General features: G+C 39.2%; 3 protein-coding genes across 3 annotated transcripts in view; 1 reads left to right on the forward strand and 2 right to left on the reverse strand.

Annotated features, from left to right (window-relative positions):
- Positions 1 to 14,299, forward strand: part of LOC124154258 (28S ribosomal protein S28, mitochondrial) — a 46,267-nt gene extending 31,968 nt beyond the window's left edge. Inside the window, exon 4 of the mRNA XM_046527866.1 lies at positions 14,239 to 14,299. The gene's annotated coding sequence lies outside the window, so the exon portion shown is untranslated. The remainder of the gene's footprint in view (positions 1 to 14,238) is intronic.
- Positions 1,633 to 17,460, reverse strand: LOC124154256. The gene is made up of 10 exons (XM_046527862.1): positions 17,270 to 17,460; positions 15,891 to 16,106; positions 14,159 to 14,437; positions 13,031 to 13,181; positions 12,518 to 12,637; positions 11,358 to 11,471; positions 10,480 to 10,623; positions 7,843 to 9,428; positions 7,038 to 7,207; positions 1,633 to 4,609 (listed from the first exon to the last, which is right to left on the reverse strand). Exons 1-10 carry the CDS (start codon positions 17,271 to 17,273, stop codon positions 4,217 to 4,219), a joined length of 3,177 nt encoding a protein of 1,058 aa, XP_046383818.1. The 5' UTR covers positions 17,274 to 17,460; the 3' UTR covers positions 1,633 to 4,216.
- A 21-nt stretch (positions 17,461 to 17,481) lies between these two features.
- The window catches only part of LOC124153225, a 147,160-nt gene continuing 144,469 nt past the window's right edge, over positions 17,482 to 20,172 (reverse strand). The window contains exons 4-6 of the mRNA XM_046526324.1: positions 18,731 to 19,146; positions 17,536 to 17,726; positions 17,482 to 17,500 (exon numbers count right to left, since the gene is read on the reverse strand). Coding sequence (XP_046382280.1) covers positions 17,482 to 17,500; positions 17,536 to 17,726; positions 18,731 to 19,146 — 626 coding nt within the window. The remainder of the gene's footprint in view (positions 17,501 to 17,535; positions 17,727 to 18,730; positions 19,147 to 20,172) is intronic.

Below are 20,172 nucleotides of genomic sequence, written 5' to 3' on the forward strand. Positions count from 1 at the left end.
CTCAAAGGTTTATGCCGGTATGGATACACCAATATACATAATGTAAATCCCTACATATAATAACGCTGTAATACAGCAATAATACGTTACAAAATACATTATGTATAGTATACATCAATTTCCTTGGTAAATACATTATGTACGCGAGTTCTTGTGCTGTGTGGGATGTTTGAAAGAGAAGCAGAGATTTTAAAATATATGATAAATATATATATAATACAGATATGTGTATCTGTATATGATGTATACCAGAATCTTTAAAATATACAATTAATATCCTTATGGTGTAACCATGGATCATCAGACATGTATAAAATATGTATGATATACAGATTTGCAAATATGTATATCATACATATTTGCAAACGGATGTATTTCGAAATCTTAAAAATATACAGATATAATCCTTTTTGTGCTACTAGGGGTGTTGATGGTCATGAGTCTTTAAGATCACCCAGTCACACCCGCCACACCTTATTACGGGAGCTATGGGACCAACTTCTTGAAGCTGGATGAGAAACTTAACAAGTTGCTCAATAGTCCAAAATTTATCTAATGACTAAATGAAGCCACATTGTATCAGTCAACCGCTGTGAGACCAGTAAGATAAGAAAAAACAATTAATGGTATTTGAAACCCCACAGTGCTTAAATTGATTCCACAATAAATTACAGGGAGGTGTACAAGGTCGGCGACCTAAGCTTGACCCTCAGGACAGTGCCTCTGTCCTAATCTGCCATACTCCCGAACGCCAAAGGTGCGAAAATGCACCATTAAATACAAGCGTCAAAATTGTGTATTTCCAAGTATAGTATTTGATATAAAAAATGTGAGTAATTAAACATTCATTGTACATTTATAATACGTGTTTGGATTTATAAATATCTGAATTGCACTTGTAAAAAAATAATAAGTCAATGGCTCTCAATGCGTAAAACATTTTGTAAACTTGAAAAATTGTAAATAAATAACCACATTTAAATTTTAAAATAACATTAGTATCTGATAAATAATTTACCATGGAAAAACTATAAAAAAATGGGGTAGGTATTTGTTCATGCACTAATTAAAAAATGGTGTGTTATCAAACCTTTGGCTGTAAATGGTCTAATAGTTTTTGTATCCTTATAAAGGGAGTGTACATGTAAGTGCATAGCTACAAGTCCCGAACGTTAGAGAAGTTCGAGTTGTATTTATTGAAGGGCGTAGCACTTCCTACAAAAACTTTTACATGGAAGAACACCCCTCTCTCCCGGGGGTATTCTGGGTATTCCATTCTCTGCAGACCCAGGTTATGACCCTCCCCCATATTTGACGCTGAATCCACCCCTGCTTGTAAGGGGTGATGAAGTAACGTTTTTTCAGATTTTATTGCATTTTTACTCCCTCCCAACTTTGCTGACAATGTCAGTATTTTTTTACCACTCCTCCCTTCCTTTGACTTTGACATTACCTGTGAGTATGCAGTCTATAACTTTAAGTTAATGGATACGATGAAGAGGGTTTTTCATGTTACATCGTATTGCTGATAGTTGTTCTATTCTACTATGATTTTGGCGTGGAATTTTCCATGTGTTATGTGTGCAGCCGTTACACTGTATAAGTTCTAAGTAAACATCACTAAGAGAGGAATTTAAAAAAAGAACTTTATTAATTCAAAATAAAAGCCCAGAATTTTCTTTCTAAGGCCATGAACAGTTCAAGCATCACCTTGGGAAAAACAATGGATGCAATTTTTCAGCTTTATTTTTTACACAAATGGAATTCATTTACCATTGATGCATTGATTTCTCATGTACATACAGTAAAACCAAAATTCACCCTTAAATTTCTTCTTAGTAAAAGATGGAGGAGACACTTAAAACTTTACAAATATCCTGGTCAAGGAGACAGTATTACATCCAGGACAATTCCCTTGAATCCCAATCTCCCGTACCATAACCCAAATTGCTTAGTAAATTGGACATAAAATAATTAATGTTTGCACCTTTTTCCTTCATTACCCTTTTTCATTTACAGTTGATATACATGCATGTGGATTTCATTGAAATCATTATGACTAGTTTTTAATGAAATGTTCCATCTAGAAACCTTTTTTAACTACACAATACTGCTAATGTTAACAAATAATGCTACATACTTGAGATTTAAGAAATGATTTTCACCTAACAAAAATACAAAATTTTTCTGTTTTTCTTTCTGAATGAATAATATACCATCTAAAATATAAGTTATAGTGTTGCTGCCATAAAAGGAATACACTTATCACAGTTACATACTTATGTTTGTACCAATGGAATTTTTGTCACTCCTTTTGATATTTAGATTGTGTCTTTGATATTTTAAATGATTTCAGGAATTCATCAATTACCATTATTCTATCTGCCTGTATCAAATACTAATTTGATCTTTCTATTTCACGTATCGTCAAACACTTTTCATTCATTACCTTTTCCCATACAAATGCAAATTGTTATAGTATTTGTTCCTATCTTATGTGAATTTTTGACTACATTTGGACTGGGACCAATGAGTCGAAGAAATTGCTTTAATTTAACTCTGGAAACCCGAAGGATGAGTGTGAGCATATAAAAAACTTAGAAATGGCAATAAAAAGTAATGCAATCATTAGCACTTAACATGTGGTAATCATTCAAAATCATGGAGACAGTCTAAACTACACAGATATTTAATAAAATTACTTTAGTGCATCATGAAAAATAAATATTTGTCAATTGATCACAATCATGTACATAAATATTGTAGGTCAACTTTTGAAGATAGCTAAGCTGTTGAGATATATGTATCTTCGAAAGAGCTGTAGAGTTATATGAGATATATCTTCAAAAACTGATATGCATGTCTTTTCATATAATTGACAGTAGAGTTTAATTTTATTACCTTTGAATCTTAGAGGACCTAAATGATACTGTAAAAAGTGATAAAAGATGAGGTAGAAAGGGATGGGAAGGACATTGAGTTATAAATTGAAGTTCAACTTATAATAGATAGGATTTCCTAAGATTTTTCAAACTTCCTTCTGATGACTAAAGTGAATCTTGATCAATCAAAACATGAAGTATCCCAGAGAATATCGCTAATTTTTATGTATTTAACATCAAAAGATAAGTATCATTTCACTCTTTTCTGTTGCTTTGGGATTCCTTTAAAATTTATATATATATTTTACAATTGTCAACTTTAAATTTTCTGCAAAACTAATTCAAATTGCTGGAGGTACTTCTATGAATGGGGACAATTTTTTATAAACAATGGGAATTATATATTTCACAGTGTGGTCATTGACAAATGTCTGTGATAGATTTTTTTATAACTTCATCATCGTTTACATTCTCTTCTGATATTCCCGTGAATGCTTATTAACGATAAATTCACTCAAGCTGGTGGGCTCCTTTTGTGATCATAATTTTTTTTTCTCAGGACTGATGTGAAAAAATAATGATATGTACCTGAGTACAAGCTCTCAATATTTTTGAGAGACTGATAATTGAGCACTTAGTCCATAACATCATTTCAGTGGAAGATACATTCTATATGGTTTCCTGATGTATCCACAGTAGAGCATATTATTAACCCTGCAGGCGACAAATTGAAATAGCCTTCTTGCAGCAGATCAGAATTTTAACACATGCATTCCAAGATGCAGATTTCCCTTTTCCCTTATTCTGGTCCAACTTTTTTCCAAATCAGGTCTGAAATGGACCGCTCACAGTGAAATAAAGGAAGGTCACAGACACGATTTACACTGCTGAAACAGCTCTTGGGAGAACAGAGAAAGTGAAAACTCACTGGGAGCAAGGCCATAGTGACTGGGGGAGAGGTTAAGGGGTTCAAGTTCCCCTGGAATGGTTGGCAAATACAGTGCAAGGTGTAATCCTCCCAAAATGAACCCCTTTCACCCCCACAAAATGTCTTCCCTCTCCATGAAACCCCCCTGAAAATATTTCTGGCCAAGATCTTGGCTGGGAGGCATCAAAATGTCAAATATGTACTGTGGCCTTCACTGAAAGTGTTTATCATTGTTCGTCGGATATGCACATAGCATTCCGTTCACATGCTGTTAATACAGCTAGTATTTGCATAAATAATAACGGTATTTACAAACAAACATTTTTGGCATCTCACGAGTGTTTGGTGCACTCATTTCACTCTTGTGGAGTGTGTTTTTATTTTGGGGGGTAGGGGAGGGGGGAGTTCATCGGCCTACTCTCACGTCCCCATGGCAGCTCTGTTCATCACTGGCATCGCTGCAGTCGACCACACCGTTGCACACTCTAGCCTTCTGTAGACACTCGCCAAGGGGGCAGCGGTGGGGGCAGTGGTGTTTGCCTGCCCCCTGCTCCTCCAGTCTCCGCCTACGCCACTCCCACCTCTGCCTCCATACCTCGTCCCCCATGCCAGCCTCCTCCCGCCACCTCTCCTCATCTCGTTTCCTCTTCTCCTCCAACGCTGACTCCTCCTTGGCCATCGCCTCCTCCATCCAGGGGATGTAGTGGGACACTTTAGTGTACACTCCGGGGCGGTTGACCCTTGCGCATCCATAGCCATTGCTGGTAACCCCGTATAGGGACCAGTGGCCATCTGGCTCCTGTCAAACGAAACGAAACAGGACACACTTTCAACGTCGAATAACTCCGCAATGAAATACAGTCAAACCTTGATAACTGAGAAACATCTAGAAGTGAGACTCATAGCCAAGTCCTATCATTTTTTCCCTTTGAAGCCACTATGAGTGTGAATCTATGAATCCGTGAGAGATTTTTTGGCTGACTTCTGGTGGGGAAATGTGTTCACGCTGTCCAACTCAATATCTTTAGATTTGTATACAATTTAGTTAACTTTGTCTTGAAGGGAAAACATTCTTCACGAAATTAATTCCCCTGGCGATTCCGAACCAATACTTTGACTGAGGTTAAGAGACAGAGGTAGACAGTGACATTTTTTTTTTAAGAAAATTTCAGAAGTTTACATTGTTGCATCCTTGAATCCAGTGAATCAAGACCTGCTTTTGTAGAGTCGTTTCAAAAAGGTAGCAATCTATTTTTGATAACAGTTATATGAGATCAAAATAGATATTAATAATACCACAAGAGAATCTCAAAAGGCATCAACAGATTTCTTAAAATGAACATTGTAGGTAAGTTAAAGTTTATAGATAATTACATACAGGCCCGTGCTGGGCCGCCGGGAAAACAGGACATATTCTGGTGTGCCCTGCAACCAGGAAATCTTTGGTGCCCTTCGGTTCCGAAACTGATAGATTTACAGTCAGAATACAAACATTGAGTAGTGAAATTGATTTCAATGATGTAATAATTTAAGTTAAGATAATTATTCTGGTAGTTCTATCTCTGCATAGTGCTGGCACCCTCTGGCCATAGCCGTCCACTTCCCTTAGAAGAGGTCCTGCATGGTCCTGATTGCATACATAATAAGTTTATAATTGTCGATTCCCTGGACTCCCCTCCCCTACTTAGTTGTACCTCTATGAATGAGAGAAGTCATTCCGGAACCTTTGTTAGTGAAAAACTGGATAATAAACCTCTGTAAGCGAGAAAAAATTGTCGGTCCCTTTAACTCTCACCTATCAAGGTTTCACTGTACACATATTTTATTTGTATGATTCGCTTTTGATGTGCTAAAACATCATCCTTAGTTCAGGGCCATAGTGAGCAAAAAATTGGTGTGGGAATTCATTAGTGAGGGGATACATTTTAAGGAGTTCCTGTCAGAAAAGGTACTCTTAGGCCCGCTTCACATGGACATGAACAGGCCACGTTCCACGCTACGCACACGGGGCATGGAGAGCGGTCGCCATTGTTCTCTTAGGCACGGATGAAATCCGTCTGCATCCAGCACAATATCAGCTGAGTGTAGCTTGCCTAGGTAGAAGAATGTCATACTACCAAGTGCAATTCAAGCAATTGCTGTATACCAAGTTAGAAAAAAGTGGAAGAAAAGTGCCCATTAAAGGAGGTTTTGAGCTCACCGTATTGTGGCATGAAGAACAAATTAAAAGCCACTTTAGAGACCGTATTTACTGAACTATGAGCTTATGAATATTATTTTTTCAATTATTTTATCAGTGTCAATTAGGCTATCCATAGCGAAAAGATCCACTCGCACTGTTATCTCCAAGCTCGCCCTAATTCTACTGAAAAATCTGCTAGGTCCACATCAGCCATCCCCGTTCATGTGCAAGCACAAACCTGTGGGCTGTACGCACGTGGATGATCCGCGGGGCAGAGGGGCCACGCAGATGGCTCCTCTGTGTGCGAGTGGTCCGCACTCATGAGTAAGTTTCCATTAATGTCTGTGGAACCTTATCTACATGCGTAGCGCAGACCATCCATGTCCATGTGAAACAGGCCTTAAGGCTGTATCTCCCAAAAATTTTGGGTTCTAAGGCACCCCCATACAACTGGCCATGTTCCTGTTTCATGTGAAGATTACATGCATAGAAAATTTAAGCACGTACTTAAATCTACCCTTTCTTCATTGCTAGCTAATTTGTGGGACTTAACAAGCAATGACATATTTGCATTTAGAGCTATTGCTGTAATTTTCAAACATTTTCCTATTTTAAACAGTTCGAATCATATGAAAACATGATCACACTGCCAAATCATCTGTATTGGCATTGGCTGTAAAAAATTGTGAATGTAATAACTTTAAGGCTAAATTTTCATTGACTGTTAATTCTGTGGATGCTATTCATTATTAAAGTAACTACTTTTAGTTTGTGTTAGTTTTATAAAGACCAGAAATAACTTGCATTAGCATTTGCATCTTCTTTCATTATGCATATTTCCAAGGACTACTTTTAATAGCTGAATTCTCTACGTGTAAATTTTTACTGATTTTATTGATTAATGTGTGATATTAATTCGACCTTGGTAACACTTAAGAAGGATTTTCGTGGGTATTTTCCCAAAAATTTCAATGGGAAGCTACGTAATATGAAACCCCCTTTCTGACACCTCTTATTCAAATATGTATGTAGTTGTACCACTTACTTGGCACATTAATGGTCCTCCAGAGTCACCCAGGCAGGCATCTCTGCCTCCATTATCATAGCCAGCACAAAACATGGCATCAGTAAGATGATAAAGTGGTAAAAACACTGTCCTTTTTCGGCACTCTGCCGTTGAAATGAGAGGAAGCTCAACTTCTTGGAGGGTGTCAGCTGTTGAACAAGAGTATTCTTTAAATGTTAAATCATGAAAGGGAATCAAAAGGTTATATAGTCACTGGATATGTAAATTCTAAAATTAAGGCTGAGGCTAGAACTGTCGAACTGCTATGGGCTGGGTCAATTTAGGATTTACTATTAAATTTTATTTTCTGGAGAATTGAATTTTTCAATACCAAAAAATTTCAAAATTTCAGCTGATAGTATTCATTTTTCTTATCACTACCAGTTGTTCACTATTTAAAATGTGGTTTTAGCTATTCAAGAAAGTTTCCTATCCATGGTTATTATTTCCATTACATACTGTTGTTGAAATACTTTTTCTCTAGCTCTGATGTTTTTAAAATATCAAATTTAATGAAAAACAACCCAGTATTTGCAGAAATGACTTGTCTGAATAATTTAGCCAGATTTATTTTCATTGAATTAGAATATGTATTTTGTTTTCAGAGCTTACTTGGTTATGTAAAACATAAAAATCCTGATCTGTGCAGAAATACAGGAATTTGAACATGGATGTTAATGACTCCTTGGAGTCAAGAATTCAAGAAAGGAACAGTTATCATTCTATAGGTTTTTTTTTCAAAAGAAATTAGGTAATTGCTGCAAATTTAATTATATTCACTTACGGAATATCTTCCCAACTTCGAAGAGTTGTCCCCATCCTACAACCGTGCACATCCGCCCATTCCTAATTCCATCATCGCTTCCATCATCGACTCTCCTGCCATGACTGGTCTCTCTGATCTGTCTATCTTTGCCCTCTGTTCCATTGCTCTCTTCAGTATTTGTAGTTGCTTCCTCAACGTAAGTGGCTGCAACTGTTTCTGATGATAATGGTTGAGTGGAAGATTCTTCCTCATGCGCATGAGCTACACCGTCAACAGAAGGTGCTGCTATTCTATCCTGCCGCTTTATCTCAGAAATTTTGTCATTTGATTGTAATACATTTGGATTTTCATAAACACTCTTAATGTGATTTGAATATGCATTCTCGGACTTCAAAAAAGTTGGGGAGGTTGGATTGCTGTTTTCTGGTGACTGCTTGTCTTCCAGTGGTTTTTCTATGAAATATTTGTTTTTAATTTGATCATAATCTGTAAGGTTTCTCACAGTGAACTCAGGAGATTTGTCCTCTGATAATGAGTCTGGTGTTCCCCTGTTGAAAGGTTGGTTTGTTGAAATGTTTAGGAATTTAAATGGCGTTGGTTGACTGAGGTATGTTGTACTTGTACCCGAGTTGTAATTCGTCGAAGAAATTTTTCCTGACTCAATAGTGATGCCATCAGTCACTTCATGTTTCATTTTGCCATCAGAGATCTGAATGACATTTAGATTGTTTGCTGCATTATGTTGTACTGGCCGGGAATTAGTTGAGAGAAACAGGCTTGACACCTCCCGGATCAAATCTTTTAAATCTATTTCTTCAGTCACAGGCTGTGTGCCCATGTGTTGTGATATCAGTGAAAGTGGTTGACTGGTCATTGGCTCTGTGGTGTAGTCGTTTCCAGTTTCATTTTCGTGCATTTCATCTTCTAATGATTCTGTTATGGAGGTGATGTTCCATGAAGCGAACTCTCTATCATTCTCCATATCGCCCGTATCTTCAAAATATGTCAACTTTGTCATTGTGGAGGGTTCTTGCTCAGTTTCATCATCGTTGCTATCAGGATGTGATGTATTAAGTTCAAAGCTATCAAAAGTGGTGGCTTCTGTATCATTAGCAATCTCATAGTGGCTTGACAAATGCAATGATCCTCTATGGTTGTTTTCTGTAGTGGAAGAGTATTCATCTGGGTTGTGGTGAGTGTATGGATTTTGTGTGCTGAAATCCTCTGGTTCACTGTCGTAACCGTGAGCTATTGTTGGATGAGTGGTCATAACTTCATCGTACAAATGTGGCGTTCCATCTCCTGTAGTCACTTGGACAACTTCCTTTTCTCCACCTGCAATATTTGTGGAGCTGTCTGGATTATGATATGATGATATGGGAATATGAGTTGCTCGTGGTGGTAGGCATATTGGACGAACATGGTCAGTGATTTCTACTGGCGTGGACAATCTCAAAAGGGCTATGTCATTTAGGAAACCTTCATCAACATATCGAGGGTGAAGAATAATGGATGACACTGGACTGCGTTGCTCATGCGGTGATGGTAATGCTGATCCACGGCGCAAAGTTCCCAACCTTGCTACCCAGTAGTCATCTGGTGCGCTGTTGGAGGAAAAGAATGCGATCATTTAGGAAGTAAATATTACTTTCTGTCATTAAGGAGCTACTTTGAGGAAATGTCTCTTACTATTGTTTGAATCAAACCCCTGTCTAATTACGTGTTCGATGAAATAGAGTTCAGCTTTCTTGCCTACTGGCATTTTTCATGTTGATTTGTTTTCCTATTCGTATGCATAGAAATTTTTGGATTCCCTTTAGTTTAATTTAAATTATTGGGTTTAGTAATGACAACACCTGTAAATACTTACCTACACACTACTAATACTAAAAATGGCTCATCATTTAGAAGAAGCAATTACTTTAGTCATATATATTTGATTTTATTAGTGAGGCCATTTAAATTTCCTTATGAGAATTATTGAATATTATAGCCAAGTAACTATTTGATCATGTCAATTTATTATACAGTTATAGTTTAGTCATTGAAGTACTATGTATTAGTTATGACTCAGTATTAGTGTAAAGTATACCGGGGCTAGCCATGGTGATAACTTATATGGGAGTCACCCGCAATGCGCAATCATGTGAAAGATCCACACAGAAAAAATCATCTGCCTTGACCAGGATTTGAACCCGGATCCCCCGATTTCCGGTTGAGTGATTTAGCCAGTTGAGCTATCGAGGCATCATTCTTCTCTGCAGATATTTTTGGACAAGGTGTTGCTGGACTGCTGAGCATATGATGCCACAAGCAGTCCAAATCGTGCGCACAGCACCACAGCCGGAGAGCAGGCTCGGACATAGAACACATAGAGGTGTTCGCTCTTGACTAGTTTAAAGTATACCGGGACTAGCCACGGTGATAACTTATACGGGAGTCACCCGCAATGCACAATCGTGCGAAAGATCCACAGATCGGGGAATCTGGGTTCGAATCCCGGTCAAGGCGGATGATTTTTTCTCTGTGGATCTTTCGCACTATTACTCAGTATTAGTTGTTACTGGTACTGTAGCTGTATTGGTGATGTTCTGGTTTTAATGTGTGAAGACTGAGGTTTACAATTGTTGTCTAATAGTAATGCTATTAACTCACCGGAAGAAGCAGTGGCCTGCAGAGACCAACCAACGGTCAGAGATGAGAGTTGCCCCACACTGGAATTCGCCTTCCCTGTACAGAGCAGCTTGCCATGGCCATGCGCCAGGGGCTGCATTTCCTCCTCCCACAATCCTCTGGGTCCATTATAAAAGAAGAAAGGAAAGAGCAAAAAGCAACAAGGTTTCTGGAATACATCATACATGCCCGTTAAACAAATTTCAAGCGAAACACTGCATGAAACAAGTGACTTTGTATGTGGGTGCAAAGTTATGTACACCAAGGATGAAGTTTACTATGAAAAAATATTTGGCTTGACTAGGATTTCAAGCCAGATCTCCCAATTGTCAATCAGACGTGTAAGCCAATTACACCACCAAGCCGTCTTCTCAGAGGACTTCAGGATGGGTTTTATTGAACAAGGTGTTGATGTCACAAGGACACGCTGTGGAGCATGTGACGGAAGTTGTGCCTAATAAGCCACTGTCGGAGAAATAAACCTGATTATGTGTCCCACAGCTTAATAGTCAAAAAGACTGAACAACCAGTACGTTTATCTGTGGTCAGCAATTCTACCCCGGAAGTAATATTTATGGCAATAAGGCTTATGTTTTGGATGGGAAAGTGCCCTGGAAAACAAATTGATTCTGCTGGAAAATTTGGAGATATCTGAGAATTAATTAATTAAGTTTTAGCAGTGGATACACCGTAAATATTTTGGGATTCCAAGGCTAATTATGCACCCCTTGGAAATCGCATGTGGATACTACATCACCGACTGTAGACACGCCTATGTTTATATGGATATGTTCACAGCAGCAGTTGAGTTTAATGCTCTTGCAAGCTTAGGTTGTTTTCTAATATTGGATTTTCCATACCTGGACCACTGGTTCACTTTAATTTTTGGGCGAACGCCACATTCCAGGTCTTTGCACATCACTCTCATCACCTTCTTGGAAGAACACTCTGTGCTCTGGAAACTTTGCATGGATCTGAAATGAAATGAGTGCCAAATGAAAAACAGTAATATGTAAAACTAAATGTGTTTATGAAAATATTAATGTTGATTGTAGCTGAGCCATCATAAAATAATTCATTAAATGAATCAGGTGAGGTAAGTTGGTTAAGATATTACATGTATAACTTTCTCTCTTTCTTCCTCTTCTCATTTACGCAACACTTTTCTTCTCTATTGGATCTCCACATCACTCTCGTTTCATTGTCAAAAGTGTGAGTAGATTAGCAAGGTAATATTTATTTTTATTTGGTTTTATGGAAAGTATATTGGAGAGAAATATGTATGGTATGACACACTACTCCTTTCACTTCAAGTTGTATCACCAGAAGCATGACTGCTTGCCTATATTCTTGACTTTACCACGGAAAGCTTGATAACCTGAACCCAATTGGCCTACTATTTGCCCTCTATTGTCTTATGTAAGTCAATAGCGGCTCAGTATCGGCTATCCTGTGATGCCCAATATTGGAAATTTCATGAATGCTATAAGGCCTCAAACATAGGCTACCCCACAAAACAGGTGTATTGTGGGTTTCATCATATATTTTTGATGGGACATGGGGCAGCCCTTATCGAGCACCTATTGTCAGCTTGTGACATATTAAGTAATGTTGATGTATTAGTTCTAATCTTATTTCCAGAGATCGGAAAATGTAGAACCTAGGAAACACTGATTCAGTAAAACCTCTTTATCTCACAATGAGTTTGGCCATCTCGGGGGTGTCTCCTTGGTATGATAAGTGGAAGTTTTATGAGATAAATAGGTTTGCCTATAAATTTACATGTAAATCTGATGGGACCGTAGGGGTGGTATGAAGTATGGAGGTTTATGATGTAAAAAGGTTCACTACATAGAGGTTTTACTGCACAATTGTTAATGCTTTAATGCTTAGCACAACAAGGGCATTATGGAAAATTCCATTAGTTCAAAACTGAAATCTATTTCATATAATAAGTTCATATGAGCACATAGGCCTCCAGTGCAGTTAAATTAATTGTCTTGCATCTTATGTGACTCACCTCAGTATGTCATTTTGGTCTGGGTTAGACTGGAGCTCATAGTAAGGTGTCTTTGATGGTCCAGAACTTGCACCTTCAATTACGTCACTGTCAGTAACTTGCTCTATCATCTCAAAGTCTCTTCATTGAGAAGTTGGAAAGAAAAAGAAATGATCATTATTGAAATGATATTATTATTGAATCTTATTAGATTACATAGTCATTTACCAATTTTGATTTACTGCAAGGCAATTATTATGTAAACTGCGTAAAATTCATCCATTCATGTATGCAACATTTTATCATATATTTTGTGGATACAATGTTTTCGCAAATCTGTGTGCAATAATAGAATTTTTAATAACATTATTTTAAATTGTAAACAATAAATTGTAAACAATTAATTATTATAATAATTAATTGTTTACAATTTACAGTGATTAGCAAGCATTAAAAGTGGGTTCTGATTGTTAGAGAAATGAACAAGCATATTATACATGATAGGGTTATTAGAACACGTCTACTCATACCTACCTATGAGTCATTGCTTTGCACACTTCATGGCCTATATCTGCCACTCCCCAGGTTTTTTCCCTCGTACCCTTTTTAGATTTAACTCCATCACTATCAGAGCTATCCACACAAAGTTTCCCCCATACCCCTTTCTTCCTCACTAGTAGGTAACCTGTTGGGAAGAATATTTCAGTGAATTAATGATACTGCTAACTGATTTTGAATTGATCTCTGCTTGAAATACGTAGGCATTGAAATCTGCCTACAATTGGTGGCATTAGGGACCAATTTAATCACACATAATACATTGTCACCACATTATAAATTTGTGGCCATATTTTTTCCACGGCCTATAATAGTACAGTAGAAAGTAATTAGGAAACATACCAGTGACATTTGTAACATAAAATCAACTGTTTGTATCTTGGATACATGAAAAATCTGTCTTCATTACCACTTTTTGATCACATTGAAGTCAGAAAAATCCTTGGTGAGTTTGTATAAGACATCAACATAATGTTGGGTTCATAATTCTAACAATTTCAGAGTTTCAAAAATTTTGCCCTTGCTTAAAAAATATTGTAAGTGCTGTCAAGTGACAAATCTCAATACGTCTCCAAAAATGTGTTAAAAACTGGATTCACAAACTTCAGAAACAATTTTATATTTGATTGAGGTTTGCATTTTTTGGTCCTTCACTTTGCCTGTATCGCTCTCAACGATTTGTGTACCTTGTGGGGAATGTAGTTGTATACCTAAACGCATAATTCAAAACAAAGTCCATAACCATGGAAATTGTTTTAATATTTATTTGTGTCAGAAACATAGCGAGAAATTTATTTGAGAAGGCTGCTACAGTCCAGTACAAATCAACAATCCTCTTTAAAGAGATCACTTGTACAAGAGATTCACTCAAAATTATTGGAATAATCATTCATAAACAATTTTTTAAATAAAAATTATCATTTGCTTGTGTACTAACATTTAATCGGTTGAACACTATTTTTCGGGAAGCTGAACATTTTTTGGGGCAACTAACCTCTTATGGCACTCTCCCTGGCTATGTGCCTGGGTTGAGGAGCATACTTTTTTTCTTCCTTGCTCAGATCTACTGAACGAGGCAGATATGTATCGTTGAATGAGTCTTACCTGATGAGCGATAAGGTAACACTTCATTGGTGACCATTGAAGCTGTCACGTAATCTGAGCCTCTGGTTGACACATTCCAGTTGCTGCCCCTGTGATAGAACCTCCTCCCATCCGACCCCATCATCTTTGGCTCCTTGTGTATCTCCTCTGGTGACAAGGCAATGCAGCGGGACTCATCATCACCTCCTGGACAGTCTTTGATGCCATCACATATCCGCTCTGGCTCAACACATGTCCTGGCCCCACCACCACAGACCAAGTATCCTGGAGAGCACCAATCTGAGGAGAGTAAAAATGTAAGAGACAAACCGTGTTAGCAATTGGCTTCCTACCCAGTTTTACACTGGGGTGAACACCAAAGGAAATCTTAGGGAAATAAAATTCACTTTGTACGTTCCATGGTGGATATTAGGTTTTGATGCTATTATATTCATATACATATGTACCTTAATGATGAAACAGTATCAAAACCATGGTTTTTTATTAATAAATATTTTGTGTGGAATGTTAAAAATGAATTTGATTTGCCTATGTGGTGATTCCTCTAAGTTAAGTCAGAAATGCTATTCATTGAAAAAATCTTAATGCCTGAAATGCATTTGAATTCTCATCCCCTATTTGTTTGTCAGGTATGATACCAAGTGGTGGATTTAGGAATTGAACTTATGGCATAGCTGACCTGCAGGTTTGAATCTCAGTAAAGGAAAGTGATATACATATCTCCTGCAAGTCACTTTTTTCATTTGTTAAATACATACATATGTACATATATAAATTTTAGGTTTGATCGCGTAAATTTGTGAGATTTAGATGTGCCAGTTGGATGCCGTTATTTGATCATTTATCAATTGTTATTAATTTTACTAAAATAATTATGCCCATTGTTGCCTGTTAAATTACACAATATTTAATTTTGATGAAGAAAGTTGTTTCAGAAAATAAATTGCTAAAGAATAGTGCTTGCCTCTCCCATTGAAACTTATTCATGCCAATTAGTCTTCTCTGGTACAAATGAAGTTAATTGTTTGTGTATTGAGAAAGACAATCAACCATTGTAATTGGCAGGTACAGGGCTACATTTCTGGTAATTTGGAAAGGGGTGGTATGAAGTAAGCAGGAATCGTGGAAAAGCTATTCAAGGCTTGTATGAAGCAGTTCAGTAAGCATGCTAAAAGTACTCTAAGGGAAAAAATCCCTCTTTTTTTACTCCTGTGGACTCAGATTACCAATTAGGCAAAGTAGACCTAGTTGCTGTCAAGCCTAGAGACTGTGGGAGCTTCAGAGGGGTTATTGGAGTTTGGTTTTACATATTTAGTAATTTTATATTTCTCAACTGTTTATTTTATCGAATGCATATCAATAAATCATGCATTAAAGGTGTGTATTGACAGTCCCTCACTTGCAGCTTTTTACAGTGCTCATTGTATGATCTTTTCAAGAGTTATAGCAATTTAATAAATATGTAGTTTGAAAGCTGTTTTTGTAATGAGAAAGATCAGTTGTAGTTGAAATTCTACTATATGCAGAGGTTATTGATCTCATACCAAAATAAAAGGCAAATTAGCTTAACATTAATCTGTTCCACCCAGTGAGAGTTGCTGGTGTGTAAAAAATACCATTCCTGTTATGTCAGTTCAAATTGGCAACTTTGCTGGGCAACACTTTATGATCTTCAAAAAGAGTGGTGGAATGAGGCACCCTGATAAAACACCCTTTATTTTTGTCATCTTACCACACTGATCTTCGTCCGAGTAATCCCAGCAATCAGGCACACCATCGCACAGCTTGCGATGCAGGAACCTTGAGCGGAGCGTATCAGCACAGGTGCATCCGATCTCATCCTCTCCGTGGAGGAAACAGTCCCTTGCTCCATCACAGCGGGACGAGCCAGGAAGACACATTATGCCCCCATTTGGAACAGCACAGCGAAATTCACCCGAACTGCATTCTGTTGGCAAAATAGTTGAATAGTAAAATTGAAAGTGAATGACATTGCCTGTGAAACATTGGTAGCAGGGGTTCAGCGATCCTAACCTCAACAGAAACGAGGACCAAGGGCGGGCTCACGGCGTTATGCTCCTGAGGGTCGGGCTTGTAAGTCCGAGACTTTTCATCTGCTTACCTTGGGAAGGGAAGGGCAGAGGAAGGAAAAGGATAGGAAGCGCTGCCGTGATGATAGCCCAACGACTTCAGGCATTGGCGTAGCCAGGAATTTTGTTCAGGGGGGGCAAAACCAGGGGGGGAAATTTTTGAAAAACAGGTTACTAAGTAGAGGGTTTTCAACTAATTTAAAAACTTTTCATAATCGAAAAAACTTCATTTTTCAAAGAAATCTTTGTTAAATTCATGATTTTTCAATATTTGGTTTTCTTTTGTGGTGCAAAAAAAGTGTGCTTTTATATTTTAACAAAATCTACCTCTGGTAATTTCCAGACCCCCCTCACTACACCTCTGTCTCCGAGAAAAGGATGAGGATGGAAGGAGTAGGATAGGTAAATCCCAAAGCAGTCAGTAGGGCAGTGTAGGCCACTATTAGCGAAACCATGATTTAACGTTTCTACGGAAAGGAAATATTTTTCCATGGAGAAGAAAAATCCTACAATTTTCCGTAGATACCCCAATTCCATATGGCTTGCGAGCCACCCAAAAAAATTTGATGAATCAAAATTGTGGTGACCACTCAATTTCCCTGAGCTATGACTCGGCCAAAGCATGGCAGTGTGACCTGTATGTACTTGTATGGTAGGCGGTCCTAGGGTGATACCATGGCCTCCTCCCACCCCATAGGTAAATTCCCTATCTATACCCATGGAGTTGGCCATCGTGAGTTTCAAGGAAGACTGGGCACTCCATTGTATGACAGTGAAGACAGTATGTTGAAAATTGCTGAGAAGAATTTAGGAAATAATATGTATGTATTATTTGAAGCTTTCCTGGAAAGTTAACAAAATCTAACTATGGTCATGGTATTTAAACGATATGATACAAATTAAGGGTATAAAACAGCCCTATCCTGAATGTGTGTTATCATATGGCTTTGGCCAAGTCTGGCATGAGGTCTCCTCTCAACTTTCCCAACTATGGGACCATTACACTCTCTTCAGTGCTCACCCATAGTGGTGCTGTTGCTCTCCGGGTGCTTCTTCTCCAAATTCTCCAACTCCTTGACGCCACTGCTCCCGTTGGCTCTGTTGAGGATCTTGGTGAGTATGTTGAAGACGGGCACTCCACCCGACGCTGCCTTGTTCGACACATGCGGCTGCTCGTAGCGCCTCTCCTCGCCTCTCCTCCACTCTTCCTCCACCACCACGCCCTCCACACTGTCATCCTCCTCCTCCTCCCCTTCCTCCCTCCTCAGTCCCTCCACCCTCCTCCACTCCTGCGCTCCGTCGTCCTTTGGCCCCTTCACCGGTGACTCCTCCACGCTGATGGACGTAGCGTACTCCACCGACATGCTGAGGGGTGGTGGCCGGGATGCCTTCGTCTCCTCCCTCGCCGGAGGAGCCGCCTCTGTCCCTTTGGCGGAGGCCCTCGCGTGGGGAGATCGATGGCCCGGGTTGCCCTGTACCTACCGAAACAAGTGCAAGGAAAATATGTCACTCCCCTGAGTCCTGTAATTAAATGGGGCGTTGAGAAGCCAAGGGGTGCTAGTTATTTTTTTTCTAAACAGAGGTAGGAACAGAAATTTGGTAAAAGAAAAAAACGAGATGAAATAGGTATTAAGTGGTGCATTTGATTTTACACTTGATGTCAGCACCGAACGGAGATCACTCGTATCCCTTGGCAACCAAGTTTTTGTGTATTTCTTTTTATTAATTTCTTTACGTACCTAACACTATTTAGAAAATCACTTGTAGCCCTTGGCTTCTCACTCTTTCGTATGTTACAATGAAAGTTCGTAGGTAATGTCCATTTTTATCAACTTCACTAGTACATCTACGACTCACGACCTTCCGACTTACGAACATCCGGAGTTACGATCAAAATTATTTTAAAAGACAAACTTTGAAAACTTTTTCTTGAAAATCCCTTGACAATCGCACTGATCTTGAATCAACGTGATCCTATCACGCTCTTATTCTATACTTTCATTAATATCTTTGTTCTTTATCTGTTTGTATGTGAAAGGATCGTGTGTAAAGAGCGAATCTATGTAAAATTGGGATATGGAAAATGGAGGGCTACAGCACACCAATCTTAGAAATGCATTAGTATGTATTTATCACAATCCACCGTTTAAACCAGTGTTTCCCAAACTTTTTATAGCCACGGCCCCCTTGGATCCACAAACCTATACCCAACGCACCCCTCGGTAACTTTAAAATAGTTATTATTGAAACCATTGACTAATTAACCAAATGAGTAAAATTCTAATAATTAAATTAAAAACAATGGCTAATCGAATGCTTATTTAGAATCCAATATGCATAGTTTTCATAGCACAGTTATGCGAAATACTTAATCCACAATTAAAGGACCTTCGGTTTGGACAATAAACCTTTAAATTAAAAATAAATTGCCCCCCCCCCCCTGCCGCTCACTTGGCTCTTTTCGCCCCTAAACGCGCCTTACCTTTTCGACCGCCTCGGATCCGTCGCCCACTGGCTCCAGCTCTTCGCTATCGAGCACCACCGCCACTTCCGGGACGCCCCCCGACAAATCCTCCAACCCCTCCTCCTCGCCTTCTTCAATCGCGGCCAGCTCTCCGCCATCCTCCTCGGCCGAGGCTCCCTCGTTTGCGCGTGGCGGCGCGGGGTCGTCCCCCTGCTGCCCGCGCCCTTCCCACGGGCTACCCTCTCGACGGATGGACCAGGGGCTGCGGGCCGGCGCCACCGTGGTCCTCTCGGTGCTGGGAGGGGGGAGTACGAGCACCCCGTGCCGTCCCAGCACTCCCCGGCGATTGCTCGCCTCGTCCCCGTACTTGGTGGCTTCGCCCACCCGCCGGAACGACTCCCAGTTGGCGCCCGAGCTCTCGGTTGGCGGGGTTCCTAGTGATAAGGGAAGAAGGAACATTTACTTTAAGGCCGTTTTACATAGGGCACGGAATTGCGCAGGTTAGAGCTGCATTAATTTCTAAAATGGCGTGGAGTTGCGCGAATGCATGAATGAAATTAGAACAGGGGCTATTTTGCCGTCTCGCATCCACACATTCTCGCATGTGTTCTAGCAATTCACCGCTTTACACGACGCAATTTTGATTGCGCCTTCACACGTACGTCAGATTGCGCAATTCCGTGTACCGTGTACAACGGCCTTTATACTATTCAAATATCTTTGCGACTGGTCAAGTCGTGCAAGTTCGGATTGTTTCGAGTGACGTTGTTTTCAGTACTTTCGTGCGATTTTCATGGGGCTTAAGAATTCACATCATGGGAGAGAACTTACATATTGCAGCGATATGAGGGTAGGGGGTAGAACAGTGTTGTCGAAAGTTTCGGTCGAATGATCGTTTTCCATTTGACATCTCTGCTTTACTCCCTTACCATTTCGTTGCACCTATTATCCTTTTCATTTATCTTTGCGACTGGCCCAGTCGTGCAAGCTCGCAATGTTTCGGGGGGCGTCGCTGCAGGAGCTGGACGTGGACGAGAGATAGGGGAATGTTGCCATGTTTTTTCAAAAGACTTTGTCAGTGAATGGAAACGAACGACCAAAGGGACTCCATAGAGGAGGCCCAATTCCACCCCATAGAAGAGAGATTTCTCTTGCCACTTCGGTCGCATTTTAGTCGGTTTCATAAATTCCCGCGGCGCGGTGATGAGTGCAATGGGATCCACTTTTTTTTCATTATTTTGCTGTGTAATGTTTGTTATTACGAGGAATATCTTTGAAAAGCAATGGATTTTATAGATCACACCATCATGTGTATAAATTTCGGTTTATACCCCTAATTTTACCTAATTATGCCCTGAAACTCGGATGAATTTGTCCGTCAATGGCGACTTCTGTAAACCAATTTAAATGCGCGGTGAATGACAACACATTTACAACACAGGGGCCGAATAGAGGCCGAT

The sequence above is a fragment of the Ischnura elegans genome, chromosome 2 (genome assembly GCF_921293095.1).
Source record: "Ischnura elegans chromosome 2, ioIscEleg1.1, whole genome shotgun sequence".
In the NCBI taxonomy this organism is placed as follows: domain Eukaryota; kingdom Metazoa; phylum Arthropoda; class Insecta; order Odonata; family Coenagrionidae; genus Ischnura; species Ischnura elegans.

Excerpts from the sequence above, each read along its gene's own strand:
- LOC124154256 (XM_046527862.1), bottom strand. Across the intron at positions 10,624-11,357 it reads AAAGTGAACCAGTGGTCCAG|GACCCAGAGGATTGTGGGAG; the intron begins GTATGGAAAATC and ends TCTTTTATAATG. Across the intron at positions 9,429-10,479 it reads GCAGGCCACTGCTTCTTCCG|CGCACCAGATGACTACTGGG; the intron begins GTGAGTTAATAG and ends TTCCTCCAACAG.